Consider the following 21,285-nt stretch of genomic DNA (forward strand, 5'->3'; position numbering starts at 1 on the left):
CCAAAGTTACCATGGCTTTGATGAGAACCATTTAAACCTTATGGACAGGAACTTAAGCTGCTATAGAATGCTCTTTTCTGGATAAAGATGGAGGATAAAAGGGTAGCCTGATGCACGAAGCTTCAACCAAAGCTGCTATTGTACGAATGCATTTTTCTGGCCAAACATGGAGAATGATGTTGAATAATACATTAAGATTTGCTTAATCTATTTGTAAGAAATGTTAGCAAGCCGAAAGCCAGCAGGGCTTCTAGTGTCAATGCTAGCCATCCGAACCATGATAAAGCATCTTCTTGGATTTTATATTGAATCTTCCTAAAGTTAGAGAGCTTGGTTCAATTCTAGTAGTGGTTGATTGATTCTCTAAGTATGCAATATTCATTGCAATTTCCACTCACTATTTGACATTAGAGGTGACACAAACCTTGTGATGAGGCACATTGTCAAATATTGGGGTGTCTTACGGTATCATCATCCAAAGACTCAAGAAAAGTCATGAACAACTTTTTAAGTTGTTGATGAGATTGTACTTCTCCATAAATTTACATCTTTAAACTTATGGGGAAATAGAGTGGTTCAATGAACTTTTCGAACATTATCTCAATCGCTTTGTGGTAGCCAACCAAAGGGATTGGTGAAGTTGATTTGATGACTCAATTTTCTCTATAACTTTGAAGAAGCTCAATGACCAACAAGAAATTGCAATCAAAATTGTGAATGGGTTAACTGAACATCGTCACCCATTGGCAACTGGCGTCTGGCTATTGTTGAAATGGTGGTGTTGCATATTTGATGGCAACGGAATGACAAAAGAATCAATAGATTGCAAATTCTACTTGGAATGGGCAGTTAGGAAGATGAAAAGGTGGATAGATTCGGAAAGGAAACATGTGAGCTTTAATATTGGGGATAAAGTCCTAATGAAGCTCCAACCTACTCCTTTCAAGATGTTTGAAAGCAACATTTATTTGTGTGAATCATGTATATGTTTTCATTCGTATTTAGCATGCATTTACTGTCATATATGACATTATTTAGTTTAACTTCTATCTTTTGCATTAATTTCTATATTTTTAGTTTGGATGAATGCTCTTTGTTATATTTGATGATAAGATGCGAAGATCTTGAGTGACAATTCAACATGGTCCATAGCTTGCCCGTGGCACTTGTCACGATTATGGACCACCTATGGGTGAAGATTTGACATCGGAACAACGATCGAGACTTTCAGCAGGAAACATGGCCAGGCCGTGACACCTACTACGATTGTGTTCCCCTCTGACTTCTTATGAGAAAGCATCTAGAGCCTACCATGATCAGGTCATGGTGCTTGCCACGACCATAGTGCTTCAAGATGACATTCCTCTTATTTTTAGAAAATTCTATCAAGCCTTCCCTAATTTTTGGAAGTTTTGTTAGCTCCCTTTATTTTTAGGAAATTATGTTAGTTTTTCTTTTTCTTTTAGGAAATTTAGTTAGCTGTCCTGACTTTTTAGGAATTTATATTGGGGCTATCCTACTTTTTAGGAAACCCTGTCAAGACTCTAAACCTAGGCAAGGGGTGGCGGCTAGAAGGCATCGAGGGATTAAGGGGATCTCCCCTTTCCCGATCGTGGGGTTGTCATGACAGGCGACCCCAAAAGAGAGTCGTCTTCGAAGAGATCCAAGGAGTGAGAGATTTTAGTCGTCAAGGAGCACGTTGAGATCATCTTAATGCGTCATCGACATCTACAAACTGAGTTCTTCTTACACTTCTCTTTATTTCGAGTTGTAGAATGCTTTTGATCATGTCTTTTGGCTTGTTTCTCCATCGTGATTGAGTAGTCTCCTAAAATTAGAAAGTAATCCAATGTTGATTTGATAATTATATGTTGTTATTTATCTCTTTTATCGCATGATGTGTTAATCCTTGATTTAGTTGTTATTATGCATAACATGCTAATATGTTCTAATGGACCTTAGCATAGATCTTGGGGTGAGGAAGAAGAATTGAAAGGTGAATTCTGATCTTGGACTTATAATAACTTGACTTGAGGAGTTGTTTGGGAAAATAGTTCAAACTCTCTCAAGGGTACCATTGACTATCACATAGCATAAAGTGTCTATCTTAGTTTGGCTACCACGAAAGTTGGGGGTTGCGTTAGAGTAGATGCACTGGTGTATTCTCAAAAGGGAGCATTGAGTACCTTAGGATAGACCACCTTCAAGCTTGATTGACATTGAAGTAAAAGAGAGATTTATAACTACATTATCAATGATCGTCATGGTGAAACTGAAGTCCTAAAATTATCTCAATGAACTACTGATTTTCTTCCCGTCTTTTAATTTTGTTTTCTTAATGCAATTGCTTCATATCAATTATCCCATTGCTCGCAAACTAATACTCATCTTCATGGTCCCTGAGGATGATAATTTTACTACTTGACGATGACCGTGCACTTGCGGTTAGCACACATCAAACATTCACAAGGGTTTAGTGCATGATTACAAAGGTTTCTTTGCAAGCACCAAGAAGGTTGGGGAGGTTGCTTATAAGTTGCAACTGCTAAAAGGATTCCCAATCCCATGCAGTATTCCTTGTGAGCTGTCTGAAGCCCTGCTATGCCGACTTGCAGGAAGAAGGGTGCAACATCTTGTGCCATTCGCTACTACCCAAGTTGTAAATCGAAGAGCAGAGGAGATAGTAGTAACTCGCAAGAAGACTCTTCTTACTAGAGCTACTGAACCGGAATACCTTGTTTGATGGAAGGAGCTTCCACATTAGGGGCAAGTTGGGGGAGAGCACTCTGCGACAACACAAAGACATCATCAAAGCATTTGAAGACTAACCAAGCGGAGTATGTTAGGAATGAGAAGTGGTCTCATGTCTTATAAAACTTTATTTTTCTTTTCTTTGTCTTGGAGCCATTCTGACACTTCAAATCTAGGCTAATGCTCCAGCATTTGCCTCATTTTGATGAACAAGAGGACAAAGAAAAGTGGCATTCAAATTGGCTCCTTGGAACCATTCATTGTTTTAGTAAGCATTTTAAATTTTGAACTTGCAGATGTTGTATGTGTAATCCTTGTTCAAGATGATTACGAAGAAGATTTGCTAACCCATTGGATATCACTTAATTCACATCCATTTCAAGATAAAAACAATTAATCATGAACAATGGTTACTTTGCTTTTGTGTGGGTGATGAGAATATCCATCACTGCAAGCTTTGCCCTTCAGCCTGGGGTTTAAGTTATAACAGAGTACCTAGCATCTGATAACCTTCTCCACTGTTTGATTCTTGGTGTGAAGTTGAACCTTTATTATAGGCTGATTAGATCTTCTCTAAATATGGACCAAGGTCAGACTAGCCATAGTCCAGCTGACTAAGGTGGCTGCAGTAATCATCAGACTTTGATAGTCTTAGAAGTCAGGAGGGGTGTGATGAAGAGACTAGATAACAGGAACAGCATTATGAGCTTCTTGAAGGTTCTGAAAAAGATTGGGTCAGCTTGACCATTGCAGGTCAGGAGCACTCTAGCATGCTATATAGTTTTTTAGCATATATCATATGTAAATTGGTGGATTATGATTGACTACTTCAGAAAGGTTGTTATTTTAGGAGGTATGAACACTTGTGGGCTGTGGCTTGTGTATTAATTTGGTTAAACCTTTGTGTGAGGTTTATTTATGGATGCTATCTTTTGTGCTTCTCCTAAAAAGTATTTTTACTGTACTGTAGTTGTTAAAAAAAAATCTTATTTTCTTAGGATCTGGAGGATTTATCTTACTTTATAAGAATATGTGGGACTTTTCAGTAACATGCTTTAATAATTGTCTTAATCTTGCATACTGCAATATTATTATATGTCTGCAAATATGTTTACATCTACTTGTCATTTGAGCTTTGTTGAAACTGATATTTATTTTCTTTTCAACTCAGTGATTGTGAGACGTTCATATCAGCTGATGATCTGCGAATAAACCTTTGGAATTTGGAAATTAACAATCAGAGTTTTAATATTGTTGATGTGAAACCTGCAAATATGGAGGATCTAACTGGTATCACCTCTTAATTGGAAGTTAAATTAATTCTTTGCTTTAAAACTTTGATCAGGCACTCTAAGTGTGTTAGTCATTTTTGAAAATTTTTAGCACATTCTGCCTACTTAAGATGCAATATTAATTGCCTTGAGTTTTTATTCAGTAGGTGATTTTAATAGACCCAACTAGGTATCCATTCCTTTGATCTTCAGAAGTTCATTGGATGACATGGTTAAGAATCTCCATAAACACTGCAACACTACCAATACACTGGCAACCACCAACTTTGTTCCAGGAAGCAGATTAGTCTGCCCTAAGATTTCAAGTCCCCAATGGCATTCTTAGTCTAAGGTATGACTTGCTTTGAGGAATTAGTCTGTCCAAATAGAATTTGCCTCTGCCTGACAATTAATTTCTAATTAGTCTTTTTTATTTGTGTTTTTATCCTGATAAATAAGCATATTTGTTGGGTTGTTGATTGGTGGCTCTTTGATATGCAATAATGCAATAGGAATATCACAATAAAACTGCACAATCAGACTTATCCATTCTCTAGTGAGAATTAGGGAGCCTATTTTAACTTCAATTTTTTTTCTGGATCGCTTTGTGAAGTCATTGGGAAAAAAATGGTTGGTTATACCAGATCCTTTAGTTTATGACTTTTCTTGAGGGCACATTGTATGATCCGTGATACTCAGCTTACTAGATATCCTAGCTATTCCTGTACTATTTCTTCTACAATCCTTCTACATGTGCATATACTGTTCTATCTGATAATTCATATGTATATATTCACAGCCTACATTTAGAAAACTTTATATTCACAGCTTACTAAATTTTTTTTTCTGAGTTATGATGTTTTTTGAAATGGTACATTCTATTAGAGGTGATCACATCTGCTGAGTTCCATCCAACCCACTGTAACTTGCTGGCTTATAGTAGTTCAAAGGGCTCAGTCCGGCTTATAGACTTGCGACAATCTTCTTTATGTGACAATCATTCTAAGATGTAAGAAATTCCTTTCCTTATTCTATTGATGTGAGAATGACTTGAGGAAAATCATGTGCTACTCACTAAGTAGATTTTATCTCAACTTCTTGAAGTTATCTGGTATGGATAATAAGATACTTTACCAACAGATTTGAGGAACGTGAAGCTCCTGGTTCAAGATCATTTTTTACAGAGATCATTACGTCAATTTCAGATATTAAATTTGCAAAAGATGGAAGACATCTCCTTAGTCGTGATTATATGACTCTTAAGGTTGCTGTCTTATTCTCACTTCTTTTCATTTTCCCCTTTATCAGCACATTTGTGCAATATCATGGAAGCACAGGTTAGTGTCAGTTGGTTTGCTACTTGGAGTGGGATAAAATCTACTCACTGATAGTCACTACTACAGTAGACATGACATACTAGATTAAGTACTTAATGTGTATATATTAATTGAATTTTGGTTATTTCAAACAACAATACTTGAAATCCTTGTTGTGTCTGTACTAGACATTGGCACTTTTCATATTTTCCTAGGTAGATACTCCAAATTGCATCAGGATGCACTTGTGTCATCTGTGACTAATTCTGCACCATTATCTGTAGAATTGGCAAAGGCCTCTGAGTTTATGCCAAAAGAAATTCTTATAATTGAAACCAATATCGTACACACACATTCCTGTTGTACAGTCCAAGCTTTTACCATACTATATGAAGAACCTAGAGCCTGCATTCTCATGCTAATCAATCCACTATTTTTAAGCTAGATTGAAATATTAACTTTTCCTCAAGTATATTATCTTTAATATATATGTTTGAATCTGTTCTGTTTTTATTCTTCTAAATTCAGTATCAATTGCTCAAAGTAACAAGTAGATGCAGATAATCTGTTGAAAGAATTTGCTTATAACTATCAATTTGCTTATAATGATCATCTTATTATTGAGCATGTTTGTTCAACTGTTTGCAGTAATGGCACCCTTTTCTGTCTTCTAATAATTCTCTAGGCCATCTCCACGTTGTGCTGCTCTCCCCTCTACTCTTCTTCTTGTCTTCGTACCTTAAAGTTGCCTATCACTCAAGTGTTTGGAGTCAACTTGACGAATTTATCCCTCTGTTAATGGAGATTTATGCATAACAATATCACTAGTGATACTCAAATAAATTACTTTTTTATTATATTAATTAATATTGTTTTGCCCTTCTACCTATGCCTTCTATGTTAAATGATCCAATCCTTCTTTTTAAATATACTCTATACCATCTCAACTTATTTCCTCTTAATATTATCCTTTATTGAAGCTAATATTTAATTACTCTCAAATATTAATATGTATATTTTTCATTTTATCTTTTCTAGTAATTCTACAAATCCATCTAGTATTTTATTTTTGCTACTTTTACTTTTCAACATGTTTTTTTCCTCCTTTGATCTATAAAAGTATGATGGATAAAAGCACATTGTTATTATACTTTCCTTTGAGGCTAATGGAGATATAAGAATCAACGTGTTATTTTCTGACAACCCAACATGATATATAAAGTATGATGGATCAAATCACATTGTTATTAAACGTCCCATTGAGCCTAATAGGGATATAATAATCACACAAGATCTAGAAGTCTCTCCATTTTGACTAGTCATTCTTTAACTTATTAATTAATCTTCATCAATATCCTTGAATAATAAATTCAAGATATCTAAAAGCTCATACAAAGATTTCATAATATCCATCATAACTATTCTACTGAAACTACATTTTCTCCACAATTCAAAGCTTGAATTAAATTAAATTACGCACATGAATTAGCACAACATCATCTAGAAATAAATTTTATAAAAAATTATTATAAAGATCTACTTGAAGCTATGACCAAGCCTAGATGGATAATACTCATGTGGGTGTGGGTGTGGGTGTGGGTTTAAGTGTTTGTATTTTCATTGTAAGTTAAATTGAGCCATGTTCAAACTCGATCATGTCCTTGAAGTTTAGTGGGGTGAAATTCATGAACATCTCTTAGATCAAGCCTTGGAAATGCATATAATGTAACTACTTAATATTCTTTTTGTAATTCAAGCAACAATTAATTTATTACAGTGAAAACAAATAATGTTCTCTTGTCACAATAGCCTAAATATTTTCTATTGGTTGATTTGTAAGTTGAAGTTAGTTTTACTGATTTTAATGTAAAATTATAGGACCTTAATTTGTTAATAGTTGAATTTCCTCTCTTGGCTTTATGATATTGTGTATGTCAAAATAATGATAATACAAGAAAATATATATAAAAAACAACAATACTATCAGCATAGCTTTTGAAAGCCTATGAATAATATGATTCAGTGATGATTTTTCAAGAAGAAAGTTGATCCATTAGAAATATAACAAAAAACATAATTAAAAATCAAGGTAATATTCATATGCACATGTGATAATAAATCAAGGCCTATGAAGACATAAATAGGAAAGCAAATGAATTAGCTCATCAGTGATAATAAATTATAAAAGAAAGCACATGTGAAGAATTGAACTCTTGACATTTAAATATAAAAATTAATTCTTTTTGTATAAACTTGTTTCTTATGTGTTTTTTGTTGTTTGTTCAACAGCTATGGGACATAAACATGGAATCTGGTCCTGTTGCAACTTTTCAGGTCCATGAGCATTTAAGACCTAGGGTAAATGCTTGGTTTTAAGTATTCTACATTTTCTCTGATCGAATTAATATTATTGGCTCTATACTATGATGGAACAGTTCCAGTGACTATAGTTTGCGCTTCTCTGCAGCTTTGTGATCTTTATGAAAGTGATTCAATCTTTGACAAATTTGATTGCTCCCTTAGTGGTGATGGGTTGCATGTCACGACTGGAAGTTACAGGTATAATCCAGCAGGTATTGTAGTGATGGTACTGCATTCTTCTGGCCTATTTCTGATATTTTATTTTATATCATTGGTGAACTGCAGCAATCTTTTTTGTGTATTTGGTTGTGTTCCTGGCAGCAATGAAGCAACCACTTTGGAAGCCAGTAAAAATCCAATGAGGTACAGTGGCCATAAAACTAAAAGAAATTCCTCTGTTCTCTCATTATGCCCTCCAGAAAATGTCTATTTAGCAATATATGGACATAGAAAGTAACAACCTCAGAATGCAATATAAAAGGGCCGTCTTCTTTGAACTTGTATAAAGAAATAAGTTTATCATGCTGATGACATTCATTTGTATATGTTCATAACGCAAGTAAGGTTGTGGAATTCGATTGACTTGATGACCAGTCCCCCAGTTATAACCACCTACTAATTTGCGGGGATTTTTTTCTCCTTTAAATCCTTTTAGATACTTTGGATGTTATGGTTTCCTTCCAGATTGGAGATCTTTGTTTCTGTTATTGATTTTGGTAACATCATATAGCCAATCACAAAGATTTGACGAGTGCTATTATTTGTTGAGGCACTTATTGTCTGTTACCAAGCAAGGTGATATTTTGTTTATTCTTCAACTGTCTTGATTCTTCATGTGAACCAGCAGACTATTTTCTTGACTCATTGTCTGTTACCGAGCAAGGAAATAAGTCAAGAAAGTTTTGCCTAATGGAACTTGGTTTTGGCACATTTTCAGCAGTTGAACCAGCAGACTATTGTCTCCCCTTCTCTCCTTCAGAAGTTGATATTTAATGGACGTTATGACATTTGTGCCTCTACTGTAATTTATTAGAAATATGTGAATGGAATTAAGTTTTCACTGGGCTATATTAGTTTGTCTTGCTTTATTATTGAAGCATCAGGTACAGTTTGACTTCTTTTCATGTGACTATAGGCTGCAAGTGCAGAACTCAAAGTCTGCAAGATCTATGAGCAGCTTCACACGTGGTGTTAGACGAGGTTTGGGATCTCTAAACTATATTTTTCTCCCAGCAGTCTTTTGTTCTATGCCATCTTATGTGATCTTAAATGCCACAGGAGCAGAAAGTTCTTCAGACTCTAACGGGAACTCATATGATTTCACATCCAAATTACTCCATTTAGCATGGCACCCAACAGAAAATTTTATTGCTTGTGCTGCTATGAACAGTTTGTACATGTATTATGCATGAAGATACTAGGAACGGAAGCTTTTATTTTTTGCAATTTTTTTGTTTTGATTTGTTCCTCGAGGCACTTAGCTTTTGATGTTCAATGAGCTAGGTGTGGGAGCATGTGATTTTTTGCATGCTCAAGTGTGGTAAAAAATTTGCTACCCAGGTTCAATAGACATTCTACTTTCCATGGAAGCGTCTTCTGATTAATTTTGTGGGAGAGATTGAAGACCTTCACTAATGTTTGATGGCACCCTTGTAGATTGCTGCACCTATTGCAGGTGTTTTCATGTCTCAAAGCAGGGGTTGTTCTGCATCTGGATGTCAGGGCATCTGTACTTGTTGGACATATATACCAGAGCTTGGGGAAGTTCTTCTCTTGCAAAGCGTTCGCATATAATATTATACACGGAAATCCTTCAGCTTTTTTATCTTTGGAATATAGTATGTTTTCAGTTTAGAAATTGTTCAGGCAATGTAATCTCGATGGTCATTGATATTTAATTTTTTAAGCTGTCAAATAAGTTGGCCTTGATGCCTTCCGGTTCTCGTGTTTTATTTCTGATGTAATTTCATTTCCACTGTTTGTACCTCTTATGATATTAGCCAGGGGGTGTTCGTTGTTTGTGATTTCAGTACAAATTTCATTCATCTCCTTTTACATTACACATTTACACTATTGCTGATTGATATATCTTTGGCCATCTTTTTTTTTTTTTTTGGCAAATTGATTCTTTTATTAATCTATAACCAGGCATTAAACTTATTTTTTAGGTGCATTATTGTATGATCTGCAGGAACTAGAGTTTTAACTCTCAACTATAAGAACCCACGAATAGAGGGGTTTTCACACTGGTTCATCCGTTTGAGGAGCGTTTGTTCTTTCTATCAAGAAGAAAATGCCATAACCATAAAAAATAATAATTTCTTTCTATCAAGTCGATGAAAAGTGAGGAGAAGGAAACTTTTCAAATGCCTAATGACCATTATGAAAATTCCTAATGAAGTTATTTAGTCTCATTAATGTTCCAGCTAGGTGCATTAGTAGACTTGTTGAGCATTGTATTTTTAGAGTATCAGATTAATTTTATGATTGTTTTGATCAATGATATCTTGGTGAATCTTAAATCACAAAGTTTTCATGAGGAATAGTTTTGGAGGCCCAGAGGAAAAAAAATAGTTGCCATATTAGTTGATTGCTAAGTGTTGGATTTCCAAGTTCTAAGAATGGCATATTAGTTGCTCTGCAGAAGATAGAAGCCATGTGCAGCGAGGGCAATGTGAGACTGGGCAAGAGATTTACAACTTTCTGGGACTTGTAGGCTACTTACATTGATTCTTGAAGGGACTTCCAAGATAGTGACAGCTTGACTAGATTGACAAAGAAAGAAGTGAAGTTCATCTCAAACTTGATAATTGCTTTAGTTCTAAGCTTTCCTTTTGGTGAAGGTTTTATCTGTTTGCTATTGCTTTTGGTGAAGTTCACTCGTAATGAGGACATATCACCATAAACTTCATGTTAGGACTATTGAGATCTAAGAAGGGTCACAATTCAATTTAGGTCACCGTGGGACGATCGAATCACTTCTTAACTTTCTATGAGATCAACTCTCAAGACATTATGTGGCTTCTATGATATTTCAATTAATTATATCGCTTCAAATCATGATATATTCTACTTCACTTGATATTTTAAAAATGCCTTTAGAGCACTTTGGAACTACTCTATGTTATCTTGTCTATCTATAAATAAATAAAATATATTAATAAAAAAAAACGTCTAATGAGTTATGAAAGTTATACAATATAAAAATAAAATAAATTGTGGATTAGAATGATTTACCGTAATGAAATACTTCAAATAACAAATTAAAGTGAATTTAATATATCAAAATCTTAAGTTCAAAATGTAACAACTGAAAGAATTCAACAGCAAATGTTCTATTTTATTTATTTATTTATTTCTAGGTTGTTGGTCTCCCACGTCGAGCTCAAATTTTGGAGGGGTTCAACATTTACTGCGTAGCATGCATCAAGGTGAATCTCCCATCCTCCCAGTGAAAACTATGCTCTTCCTACTCCCCTTTTATCTTATTATTATTTTTCTTTTCCATTCCATCACTGACATTGACAGCTTCTTCTGTTCCTCTTCCTCCTTCCTCCCCATCCACCTATTCGTCTCCTTCAACGTCAGATCTCAATCTCTTCTCTTCTCCTCTGTCAACCTCACAGTCACTACTTCCTTAATCAGCTATTGACTGAAGATCGACCACAGATTCAACCTGTCAACCACTGCCTCCTTCAACTACTCACTCATGTCAAGTTTTTTATTACTTACTTTTATTTACAAGTCATTAGTTAATTAGATACGGTGGCACCGTGTGCATTTTTTAATCTATTTAAAAATAAGATGTGATTTATTTAAATTTATTGTTTGTTTCAAACAATTCGTTTAGATAACTTGCTTTATTATTAGACACGTTGTAAACTTGTTTGCGCACTTCTTTGCTACCATTGATTTCTCTATTTAAATGAGAATTTCAAAAAATTATTTGGACAAATATATGCTCAGAAAAACTTACATAGAAAAAAATATGATTTGTTATAGATCTCATTGGAAATTAAAGGTTAAAACAGTGAATTCTATGGGATGATTTTCTGTCGTGAGATTATTTATTTGCTACGACATAAATTAAAAACGATGACAGAAGCCTCAAAATGGAAATATTTGATTTTTGGAAGAGTACGATGTTGTCACTTCTAGAAACACACGTTGAGGCGAGAAGAACACAGAGAAGATAAGCACCCGAAGACCAAACAGACACGATTCCATAAATTTTGTGAAGAAAGAAAGAAAAAACTCTTAATATTACATGGTCCTCCGTGTCCTGCTTGCTGCTGAAGGCTGCTTTAGAATTTTTCACCTATAATTTATGCACACACATGCAAACATATTATATTATTATAATTGGTATCCATCAATGGTTCTACTATTTAGCTGCCGTGGCTTTGAAGCAACCTATAGATTCATCTCTGCACAGTTCTCTCTCTCTCTCTCTCTGCAAGCTTCTTCTGTCATACCAGTCCACAAAAGGATCATCATATCAGCACATCCCAAGGTCTCTTGTTCCTCACCCTCTTTCTTTTTCCCCTTCTCGGAATCCTTCGTAGCCAAAGCAAAATAATATCCTGTTTCCATCATTTCATGCAAGAAAAAAAAATACTGAACCAGCTCCAACTTTACCCATCACGCCAAAATATATTTAGTTTTATGTTATGTTAACTCTCGCAAGGTGGTGGTGGTGGTGGTCGTCTTTCCTTAAGGAGACAGATCAGAATTGTCTTTTCCCTTTATTTATGTATTTATATATTTATTAAGGGTTTGGTTCTTCGTTTTGTGAAGTAACAGCAGTGAACAGCCGTTTTCTTCTTTAGCTTTGGTAGCTGAACTGCCCAAATCTAAAAGCCCAAATACTCTCTCTCTCTCTCTCTCTCTCTGTATTTGGTGTCAGTGTGCTTGTTGAGAGAAGCCTTTTCCTTTGATTTTTTTTCCCTCTTGGGTTTCAGTTAAAGTAGAAGGCATTCTCTCATATGTAAGTTGTTTAATGTGTTCCTTTTGCAATTCCTATTCTTATTTCTTCTTCTTCTTGATTGGTATCATATCTCTGTGTTTTATCTGAGTTACCTTCTGAAATGTTTTGATTTTACACGCTTGTTTTCTTTTCAGGCGATCAAGAAGAGATCGACGCATGCAAGTGCTGATGAGTCATAATTCCAAGAATTAAACAAAGCCATGAACGCAAGCCCCATAAGCTCAGTGAGCAGTTCCAGCCTCATCGACGCCAAGATCGAAGAGCATCGCGTATTGTCTGCATCAAAACTCTGTCCTGGCTGCGGCCACAAGATCGATCCAAGGCCGGTCTGTGTTCATTAATTTTTGTTCTTCTTAATCTTGAACAAAAATAATTAAAAAAACAAGCATGCAAGCAAGCAAACAAACAAAGATTAATCTTTCCTGTGTATCTTACAGGACTGGTTTGGGCTACCTGCCGGAGTAAAGTTCGACCCGACAGATCAAGAGTTGATAGGGCACCTGGAAGCGAAGGTTAAAGCAGAAGAACTAAGATCCCACCCTCTGATAGACGAGTTCATCCCCACCATTGAAGGCGAAGATGGCATCTGCTACACCCACCCTGAGAAGCTCCCAGGTTTGGTTAATTAATTAAATTCAAAAAGTCACATTAATTTCCCTTTGTTTATAATTACAACTTGCATTATTACATTTTATGTCCTGCTGTTACTAATTAATTAAGTTAATTAAATAGATTAATCGATGAGAATTAAGATGGTATATATATATAGTTTGGTAAGTGGTTCATCTGACAAGGAAAAGAAACAAAATTTCAGTTTCCTGTCGCACCTAACCTAGCTAACTCACTGATCCATGCATGCACTAATTCGAAGGGCAGCACTGCTGCAGGGGTGACAAAGGATGGGCTGAGCAAGCACTTCTTCCACAGGCCCTCCAAGGCCTACACCACCGGCACAAGGAAGAGGAGGAAGATAATAAACCAGAGTGAGGACGAGCAGCTCCAAAGCCAGAGAGGGTCAGGGGAGACGAGGTGGCACAAGACAGGCAAGACCAGGCCTGTGATGGTCAACGGCAGGCAGAGAGGGTGCAAGAAGATCCTGGTGCTCTACACCAACTTTGGGAAGAACAGGAAGCCTGAGAAGACCAACTGGGTGATGCACCAGTACCACCTAGGGGAGGCGGAGGAGGAGAAGGAGGGGGAGCTGGTGGTGTGCAAGATCTTTTATCAGACCCAGCCGAGGCAGTGCAACTTCTTGGTGTCCGAGAGGAGCTGTAATGCAAACGCTAAAGCAGCAGCAGCTGCTGCTGCTGCTGCAAATGTGTTGGAGCACAGGATGGAGAGTGGGAGTGGAAGTAGATCCTCCATGGAGGTGGCGAGCAAAAGAGACCATGTCGAACATTCTGTCTCCGGATACAGTGGCATTGAGGTGGTGCACCATCACCAGCACATGAAGCCAGTTGAGGCCTTTAGCTTTGCTCCTTTTAGAGAATGTTTTTCTGAGGTAATTACACATGCAGTGTTTCAGGAATTGATTCATGGAAACTATTATATATTCTCATTTTTAATGATCAGCCAGAAGAAGAATTTAAGATGGATAACAAGTGATTAATTATAATGGAACAGACCGCGAGATCTGGTCACGAGCGTGGAGGAGAGCTACAGCTACGGGATCATCAGGTGGTGCAAGCCTCTGCAGCTTTCCACATGACGAGGCCTCCTCCTATGAATACCATCTCCGCCATTAATGCGCAGCTTTCCTCGTTGCAAGGCATTGCAGAAGACCCTTACCATATGCTTTTGCATGCCCAAAAGTCTCAGGTGCATATTAATATTATTTAAATCGAAAGTTAGATTTTAGAAACAAATTGCCAATTTTATCCTTTTTAATCTTTCTAAAGAAAAAGAATAGTTATTTAGAATATAATCTTGAACAGCAACAGCAGCAGCAACAACAACAATTACCACAAAGACAACAGAAGGTGGACAGTAGATCTGCTTCTTGTTTGGAAGAAGTGGTCATGAGTTGCACCTCTGCCGGAAGTAAAGCAGTGAGTAGCAACCTTCCATCACTGAAAAAATTTAAATATAAATCATTACTTTTCTATCTTTTATATTCTTTTTTTTTTTCTTTCCATTACAGTGGTAGAGAATTGTGTCTGTATACATAGATGATCAACAGAATAAGAATATATATTTAATTACAAGAAAGTAAGGAACTATTTCTTCATTAAGATCTCCTAGATGAATTAACTGACTTAAAATTATAGAGAAGAATTACATTTCTATGTGCATTCTTGTATTTTGAACATAATTAATACCAGTTATTGCAAGGATCCTCTCTTTTCCTTTAATATGCAACTTGTAAAAAGTGAAAAGGTGTAATTAAGCTTTTGATCTTTCACACTAGACTCTTACTGTCTTTCAATTTAATTATAAATAAAGATAAAGGAAAAGGAAACTAGAGACTTCTTTTCTTCTTTAATTCATGACTACTGATTTATGCAATATAAAATAATATCCTTCGATCATTTCCCTTTACTAGTGTATAGTATAGATTGCCAATTATAACATGCAATAACGGTGTGTAGCATTGCACCCATTTCCTATATATTCATGTTTATTTGATTTTGTTTACCCTTTTTATTTCAAAGAAAAGGATTGGTTATCCTTTTGTTAGATATATTACATCCTGAGCTACGTAACTAATTAAAAGTAGACTAACAATAACTAAAGCTGTTTTTTAAAAAAAACTGAAGAAAAATGGTGAATTTATAAGTTATTTCCTAATAACTAAATCTCCTCTAAAATGAGATCATAGCTGAGCTATATTTTCAAAATCCTATCTATTATCACTCATATATTCTGATCGATGTATGTTCTTCTATTGATTCTTGTTGCTCGTGTGCTGTTAGTAATTTGCATGCTGTGTGGCAGGAAGCATCAATTCCAGAGCCTCAAGAGACAGAATGGCCGCAGTACCCATACTGCTGGCCACAAGACCAAGATCATCATCATGTCTAATGAGGAAAATGGACAAAGCCAAGAACCATGAATTATGAGAAGAAAGAAAGAAAGAAAAAGGGTATAATCATGATCACTCTGCTGTCTTTAGTGCTTTGTCAAGTTGAGAAAGAGAAAGATTTGAAGAGAAAGATCTATTCAACCAGTCAGGTTTGGATAAGGAATCATAAAACCACAATTTAATACATACAATTGCAATTTGCAAATAAAAGACTGTTTTGCCAAAAAAAATGGAAAAAAAATGACAGAAATAGTTAGAGAAGCTAGGAAGGCTATTGATTAAGAAACTGCATGAGCCTGGTTAAAACCATGCAAGGGTTGTGTATGTGTATATAATCTTCATAAATAACTGATCCCTGTATTTTAATTGTAAGAATCATGCTAATATCTTTATTTTGCTTCCTAGTTTGTTATGAACTTAACAAGCTAGGGGGGGAAAAGGACAAGAAATAATTTTTTACTAAAGGATATACTTGGTTTTTTTTTGTTGATGTTACTATAGCATAAGTTGCTGGCCAAATTTGATAAGAATAATAATATTATCATTATGACTTGATATATTATGTTGACAATATATAAATCTTTTATAGATGTGATAATATGATGCTAATGACGGTTAACATAATATATATATATATATATATATATATATATATATATATATATTACAGTGAATTAAGAAAATATATGAGATAGAGTAGGAAGATGAATTAGAAAGAAATCAATCAAAAGTAGGTTGAAGATTAACTTCAGCAAAAAGATGGAATCTGTCACCCTAGCGGTCCACATGGTCGACCCCACAATCATCTGTTAGGAAGTAAATCGGAAAACTACAGTTAGCCACGATGGAACAGGGCATTATCTCAGTTTCGTTGAAATTCAATCCTTGTCCACTTTAGTAAGTTTGCTCCGTCATAACTAATTCAACTATGCTCCAGGGACAAGTTGAAGATTAACCTCTTTTCCTAAATTAGAGATGATAATAATTAGACACCAAATATTTTTAGATTATTAAAGTCAAATTGAATAATTGGTGATTTACACAAACTTTGATGTGAAAATATATTTATTAAGTTTATAATCTAAATTCTGATATATGGTACAAGTAGCCTGCGGAATGAACCTTTATTATATATATATATATAGAGAAAAAAAAATGATAAATCCCAGTTAGTCCCATTGACTATCTTTGAGGTGACCGACTCGGTCTCACAAAAGTTTTTCACCGGCCACCAGTATATATATATATATATATATATATATATATATATATATAGAGAGAGAGAGAGAGAGAGAGAGAGAGAGAGAGAGAGAGAGAGAGAGAGGGTTCATTTTGCATTTTTATGAAGTCATAACTCTTCTCTTATTCCTATTTTGATATAGCAATTTTTTCTCCTCTACTTTGATTGTTTAATTTTTTTCTTCGATCGATCCTTTTTGTTGGTTTGTTAACTTCATTATTATTCCTATAATATATAATACGTCTATGACTTTCAAATTACTATCTAATTTCAAACCAAATGATTAGCATGGTCTATAGATGATATACATGTGTCTTAATGAATGATGAAATAGTTATCCAAAGGAATTCGAGATGGAGCCAAGGAGGGAGGACATGGTGGGGTGACTCCCCCTTTCAATTTTTTAGTGCAAGAGGTGTAGAGATATATGAATGAAAGATGAATGAGGGGCGAATAAAGGGCAGCGATACGACCGCCCCTTTCAACGTAAATACACATCTTTCACCCTCCCTCTCCGAATATGAAATTCCTGACTCTATCCTTGTAAAGAATCATTAGATGACGTACATTTTTGTTATCAATTAGGAGGGAGAGGACTAAGGTAATTAAGGAAGAAAGTCTTCCAGACCAGGATGCGAACAACATGGAAGAAGGAACACGAGAACATGCATAGTGAGAGAGTCCTTGGTATTGCTAGATAGTGGGTTTATGAAGAAAACAGGTATACAATGCAATAAAAGAAGATCGAGACAGAGGTCATAACCTAGGGAACCAAGAGGGGGTTACATGCTTAATTGGTCGAATCAAAGAGATAACTAAATTAACATCAACTAGATACATCAAACAACCCACAACAATGATATATATATAGAGGATACATCAATTTCATGACAAGTGAGGAACAAGGAAGAACGAAAATATGGGAGGGAGCCAACTCTCAAAAGGATTAATTAAGAAGAATCGTTGATGGGCTTTTACTGTTATATATATGATAAAGGATTATTGTACGCAATCTTATACATATTACATTACAAAAGATTATTTTTGCCATTCAAATTCGTGACTATAAAATCACACGATAATATTTTTACCATTTTGCCAAGGCTCTTATTCAACTTGATATATATATATAGCATAGATGAATCTTGAAGGAACTTCACCAAATTAATTAGATAGGAGGATCAAAGTGAATAACTAGAAGATTTGCCTTATTCTTCTCAGTTCAATCTCCTAGTGCTAGCTGATCTCGTATAGACTAGTTTGATATAAAGATATCCCAATAAAATCAAAACTCACTTTCCAGTTCCCAGTGACCATACTTTAAGAAGAATCCAATTCTGTTTAGCACTATAAGATGGAAAGTTTACCATCTCACTTCAAGTTGTGCAATGTGGCAGATATATTTGGAGAAAAGGTTACCATTAGTTAGGAAGATTTTGACATCCATTAATCTCGCACTGATCACGGATGTATAATCACTCGAACATTTTTTTTCTGTTCACAATCATTTTGAGAATCCTAGTATGAATGCCTCTTTTTATGTATAATTATTATGTTTGTGTATGAAATCTAATTTGAGCATTATATATAAATATAAATATATATACGTGCGTCCCTTTCAGCAGGAGTTAGCAAAGAACATCTGTCTTCTTCATATCATAAAGGCAATGCTTATCTCTCTCTCTTTAGAGGATCTTGGATGACCTTCAAAGGGCATTTGGTCCCATAAAGAAATTGCAGAAGGAATTAATTGGGTGGTGGAGGAGAGAATAAAAGAACATGGGGGCTTCCTTTCTTGATTCTTCAAATGACTGCATGCTTTAATTATAAGGATGATTCTCGCCCTTTAATGCTCTCCCATGTCCCTTAGTTAAGCATACTTTTAGGGTTTGGTATGTGTGGAATAAAGACATTATAATGCTATATGTCGAACAACTCCTTTTACACCAGGGAGTTGTTAGGCAGAATAATCAAGTATGCACCCTCTAATTCTTTGGTTTCCATAGCATTTGTTCCTTACTCTCTCATCCTTTTGCTTGTTGGTAATTTAGGGACCTCAAGTTATTCTTTTAACATATTCCACTTTTTGTTGTTTGGACTCTATGATGCTAAAACAATCTTTTGTGGTTTCCCCATTCTTTTTTTCTTTCTTTATATGTTCTTTGTGCTGAGAGAGAGAGAAGCAAACTCTTTAACTAATAAACCTAAAACCAGTGTCTGCACCAACTGCTTGCCCTTAAAAACAGAAAAAGGACAAGCACTGGAGACCAATAATTCTCTGGTTAATTACTTGGAGGAACATGTAGAAAGGCTTCATCCAAATTGTCACTGCAATATAATACTAGTGCTCAAGTCCAAAGAAGCTTAAGACAATTATTTTTGCATTATTAGCTGACAATCATGCACTTAGTAATTAGAATCTGAACACTTTTGCTGAAGGATGACCTGCCTCCCTGCTCTCTTTGTAATTAAAAACTAAAATAACAGTGAGCTCAGAAGCAACTGCATGACCTAAAACCTAAGGAACTGGGCCAGAACCCAAACTACAATAGGAGAGGCTTATGCTGGGCCTTGTGGACGTAGGCCTTCAATGGATCTTATAAGATGTTTGAACATGGGAAAAAACAACAAATTTGATTAGTTTTGGATACAAATTAAAGTTGGGATTACTGCAAGGACCTAATTTACAACCAGGTGCGCCAGAAATTTAACATATAATTAAACCAAAAAGATCTATTTAAAGTATCTTCGAAAATATACAATTAGGATATGCCACCTTAGAGATAAGATGAATCAGAATGGCTTAAGTATTCCAGCAGCGGCTCGGGAACTGCAAATTTTGAAAGCATGCTTCACTTTCTCTTGATGAAATACACAGATGTGGAATTTCGGTTGCAGATCTTTAATGCTAAACTCTCCAGTTGTTGTTTGTGGATCATCAGAGTTTTTTTTTAAAAAAATTAGAAGTCCCGGCAAAAATAACTTAAGCCTGACATCACATCTAAGCATCAATTACATGCATGCATGCCTAAAATTTTTGTCAGAACATGCCTCTCAAATCTGTGAATCATTATCTTCACTTCCTGAAGCAAGATCCACTGCAAGCATTTCACCTTCTTCCCAGGGAGAAAGGTAAGCACAAACCAGCCATCCTTTGTCGCCATCCCAAAATAGGTCTATAAAGTGCTTGTGTTTTTGTTGCAATGACGAATGACGTGTAGGTACGCTCAAGCTTATAAGGTTGAAGCGATGAAGAAGAAGGCGACAGCGGCAGCGGTTACGGTAGCGGTGGGTGCGGTAGCGGCGGCGGTGGCTGAGGCTGTGAGGCGAAGGATGGGGCGGAAGTCGCGAACGAAGGAGATAGTGAAGCAGCTGGAGGAGTCGTGCGCGCGCCACGCCGGCGCCAGTTCCGTTGTGATCAAACTGGCTAGTGATGGATCCGGCATTGGAGCTGCTCTTCTTGCAGCCTCGCATTCACAATAGAATTTTTTTTTGGGATTTTCTTTTAGATTCTTTATCTTTAGTATCGTCTACAAGATAATGTATTTCTTCAAAAATGAAATTACTACACAATTATATTTTATCCTGTGGTATATTTTATTGGCCCGAATAGTTAAAACATCAATAATAATCTAAAGACTCTTAACGATTAAGTTAATTAACTCATTCTAATTAGTATCCATTCTTTAAAAAAAAAAATTCTTTATTTTCAATAAATTATATTTGAGTGGGTTGAACGTAGCCGGCTCAATAAAATTATAATATAAAAATAATTTAATATTATAGACATTATTTTTCATCTATTATTTTTAATATTCGTTTAAGCCAAATAAAAAAAATGAACTATTATTCATTCCATGAATATTTTATTTCTTGTAAAAAATACATATTCTTAATATTATCTTCGGCGAACAAACTGAACAATAACTAGGACCGAAAATGAATCAAAAGTTAGCATTCTACTTGATTAATGCTTATTTAATTTCATTCAATATACATAAGTTCAATTAAATAAATAAACATGAATAATTTATTAATAAATTAAATGAATAAACTTGAATATATATATATATATATATATATATAATGCCAGTATGCTTCTATCACAATATGGCATGGCAAGAGAGCATTGCAAGGAATCAATATCATTCCCATAGGTCATTTCAGTAGATGGATTTCATTAGAGAAAAAAAAAGGCATTAACAACAGATCATGAGTTGCTAGGAAGCTTCCAAATTTATTAGCAAAGATTGGAAGCTCTAGAAGGTGATGCGATGGCTGAAACTTGAAATCTTCAATGCTAGGCAATGATCAACCATATCTATCTGCAGAAGATA

The 21,285-nt window shown here is 35.3% G+C and overlaps 2 protein-coding genes across 3 annotated transcripts; both read left to right on the plus strand.

Annotated features, from left to right (window-relative positions):
• Positions 1-1,527: 1,527 nt before the first annotated feature.
• On the plus strand, positions 1,528-9,718 carry LOC141838318 (serine/threonine protein phosphatase 2A 55 kDa regulatory subunit B beta isoform-like; the record flags this gene model as incomplete). Its single annotated transcript, XM_074725762.1, is given in 8 exon segments — positions 1,528-4,041; positions 4,908-5,031; positions 5,163-5,286; positions 7,628-7,696; positions 7,806-7,897; positions 7,985-8,062; positions 8,835-8,899; positions 8,978-9,718. Coding segments are annotated over 8 exon segments (702 nt in total). The 3' UTR covers positions 9,112-9,718.
• Positions 9,719-12,227: 2,509 nt separating this feature from the next.
• Positions 12,228-16,107, plus strand: LOC141838297 (NAC domain-containing protein 75-like). Of its 2 annotated transcripts, XM_074725738.1 has the most exons (7): positions 12,228-12,686; positions 12,821-13,012; positions 13,124-13,301; positions 13,574-14,187; positions 14,310-14,504; positions 14,621-14,734; positions 15,621-16,107. In XM_074725738.1, exons 2-7 carry the CDS (start codon positions 12,887-12,889, stop codon positions 15,705-15,707), a joined length of 1,314 nt encoding a protein of 437 aa, XP_074581839.1. In that variant the 5' UTR covers positions 12,228-12,686; positions 12,821-12,886; the 3' UTR covers positions 15,708-16,107. The 2 variants fall into 2 exon arrangements, with proteins under 2 accessions (XP_074581839.1, XP_074581846.1); XM_074725745.1 differs by lacking the exons at positions 12,228-12,686; positions 12,821-13,012 and having other exon boundaries at positions 13,177-13,301; positions 13,558-14,187.
• The last annotated feature ends 5,178 nt before the right edge of the window (positions 16,108-21,285 follow it).

Source organism: Curcuma longa, chromosome 1 (genome assembly GCF_044706935.1).
Source record: "Curcuma longa cultivar G26 ecotype Majalengka, Jawa Barat chromosome 1, ITB_CL_G26_1.1, whole genome shotgun sequence".
Classification (NCBI taxonomy): Eukaryota; Viridiplantae; Streptophyta; class Magnoliopsida; order Zingiberales; family Zingiberaceae; genus Curcuma; species Curcuma longa.

What these genes read in the sequence shown, in the direction of transcription:
- LOC141838297 (XM_074725738.1), top strand. Translation starts at nt 12,887, where the DNA reads ATGAACGCAAGCCCCATAAGCTCAGTGAGCAGTTCCAGCCTCATCGAC. An exon ending in CCACCCTGAGAAGCTCCCAG is followed by an intron (nt 13,302 to 13,573) that starts GTTTGGTTAATT and finishes GCACTGCTGCAG; the next exon opens with GGGTGACAAAGGATGGGCTG. An exon ending in TTAGAGAATGTTTTTCTGAG is followed by an intron (nt 14,188 to 14,309) that starts GTAATTACACAT and finishes ATAATGGAACAG; the next exon opens with ACCGCGAGATCTGGTCACGA.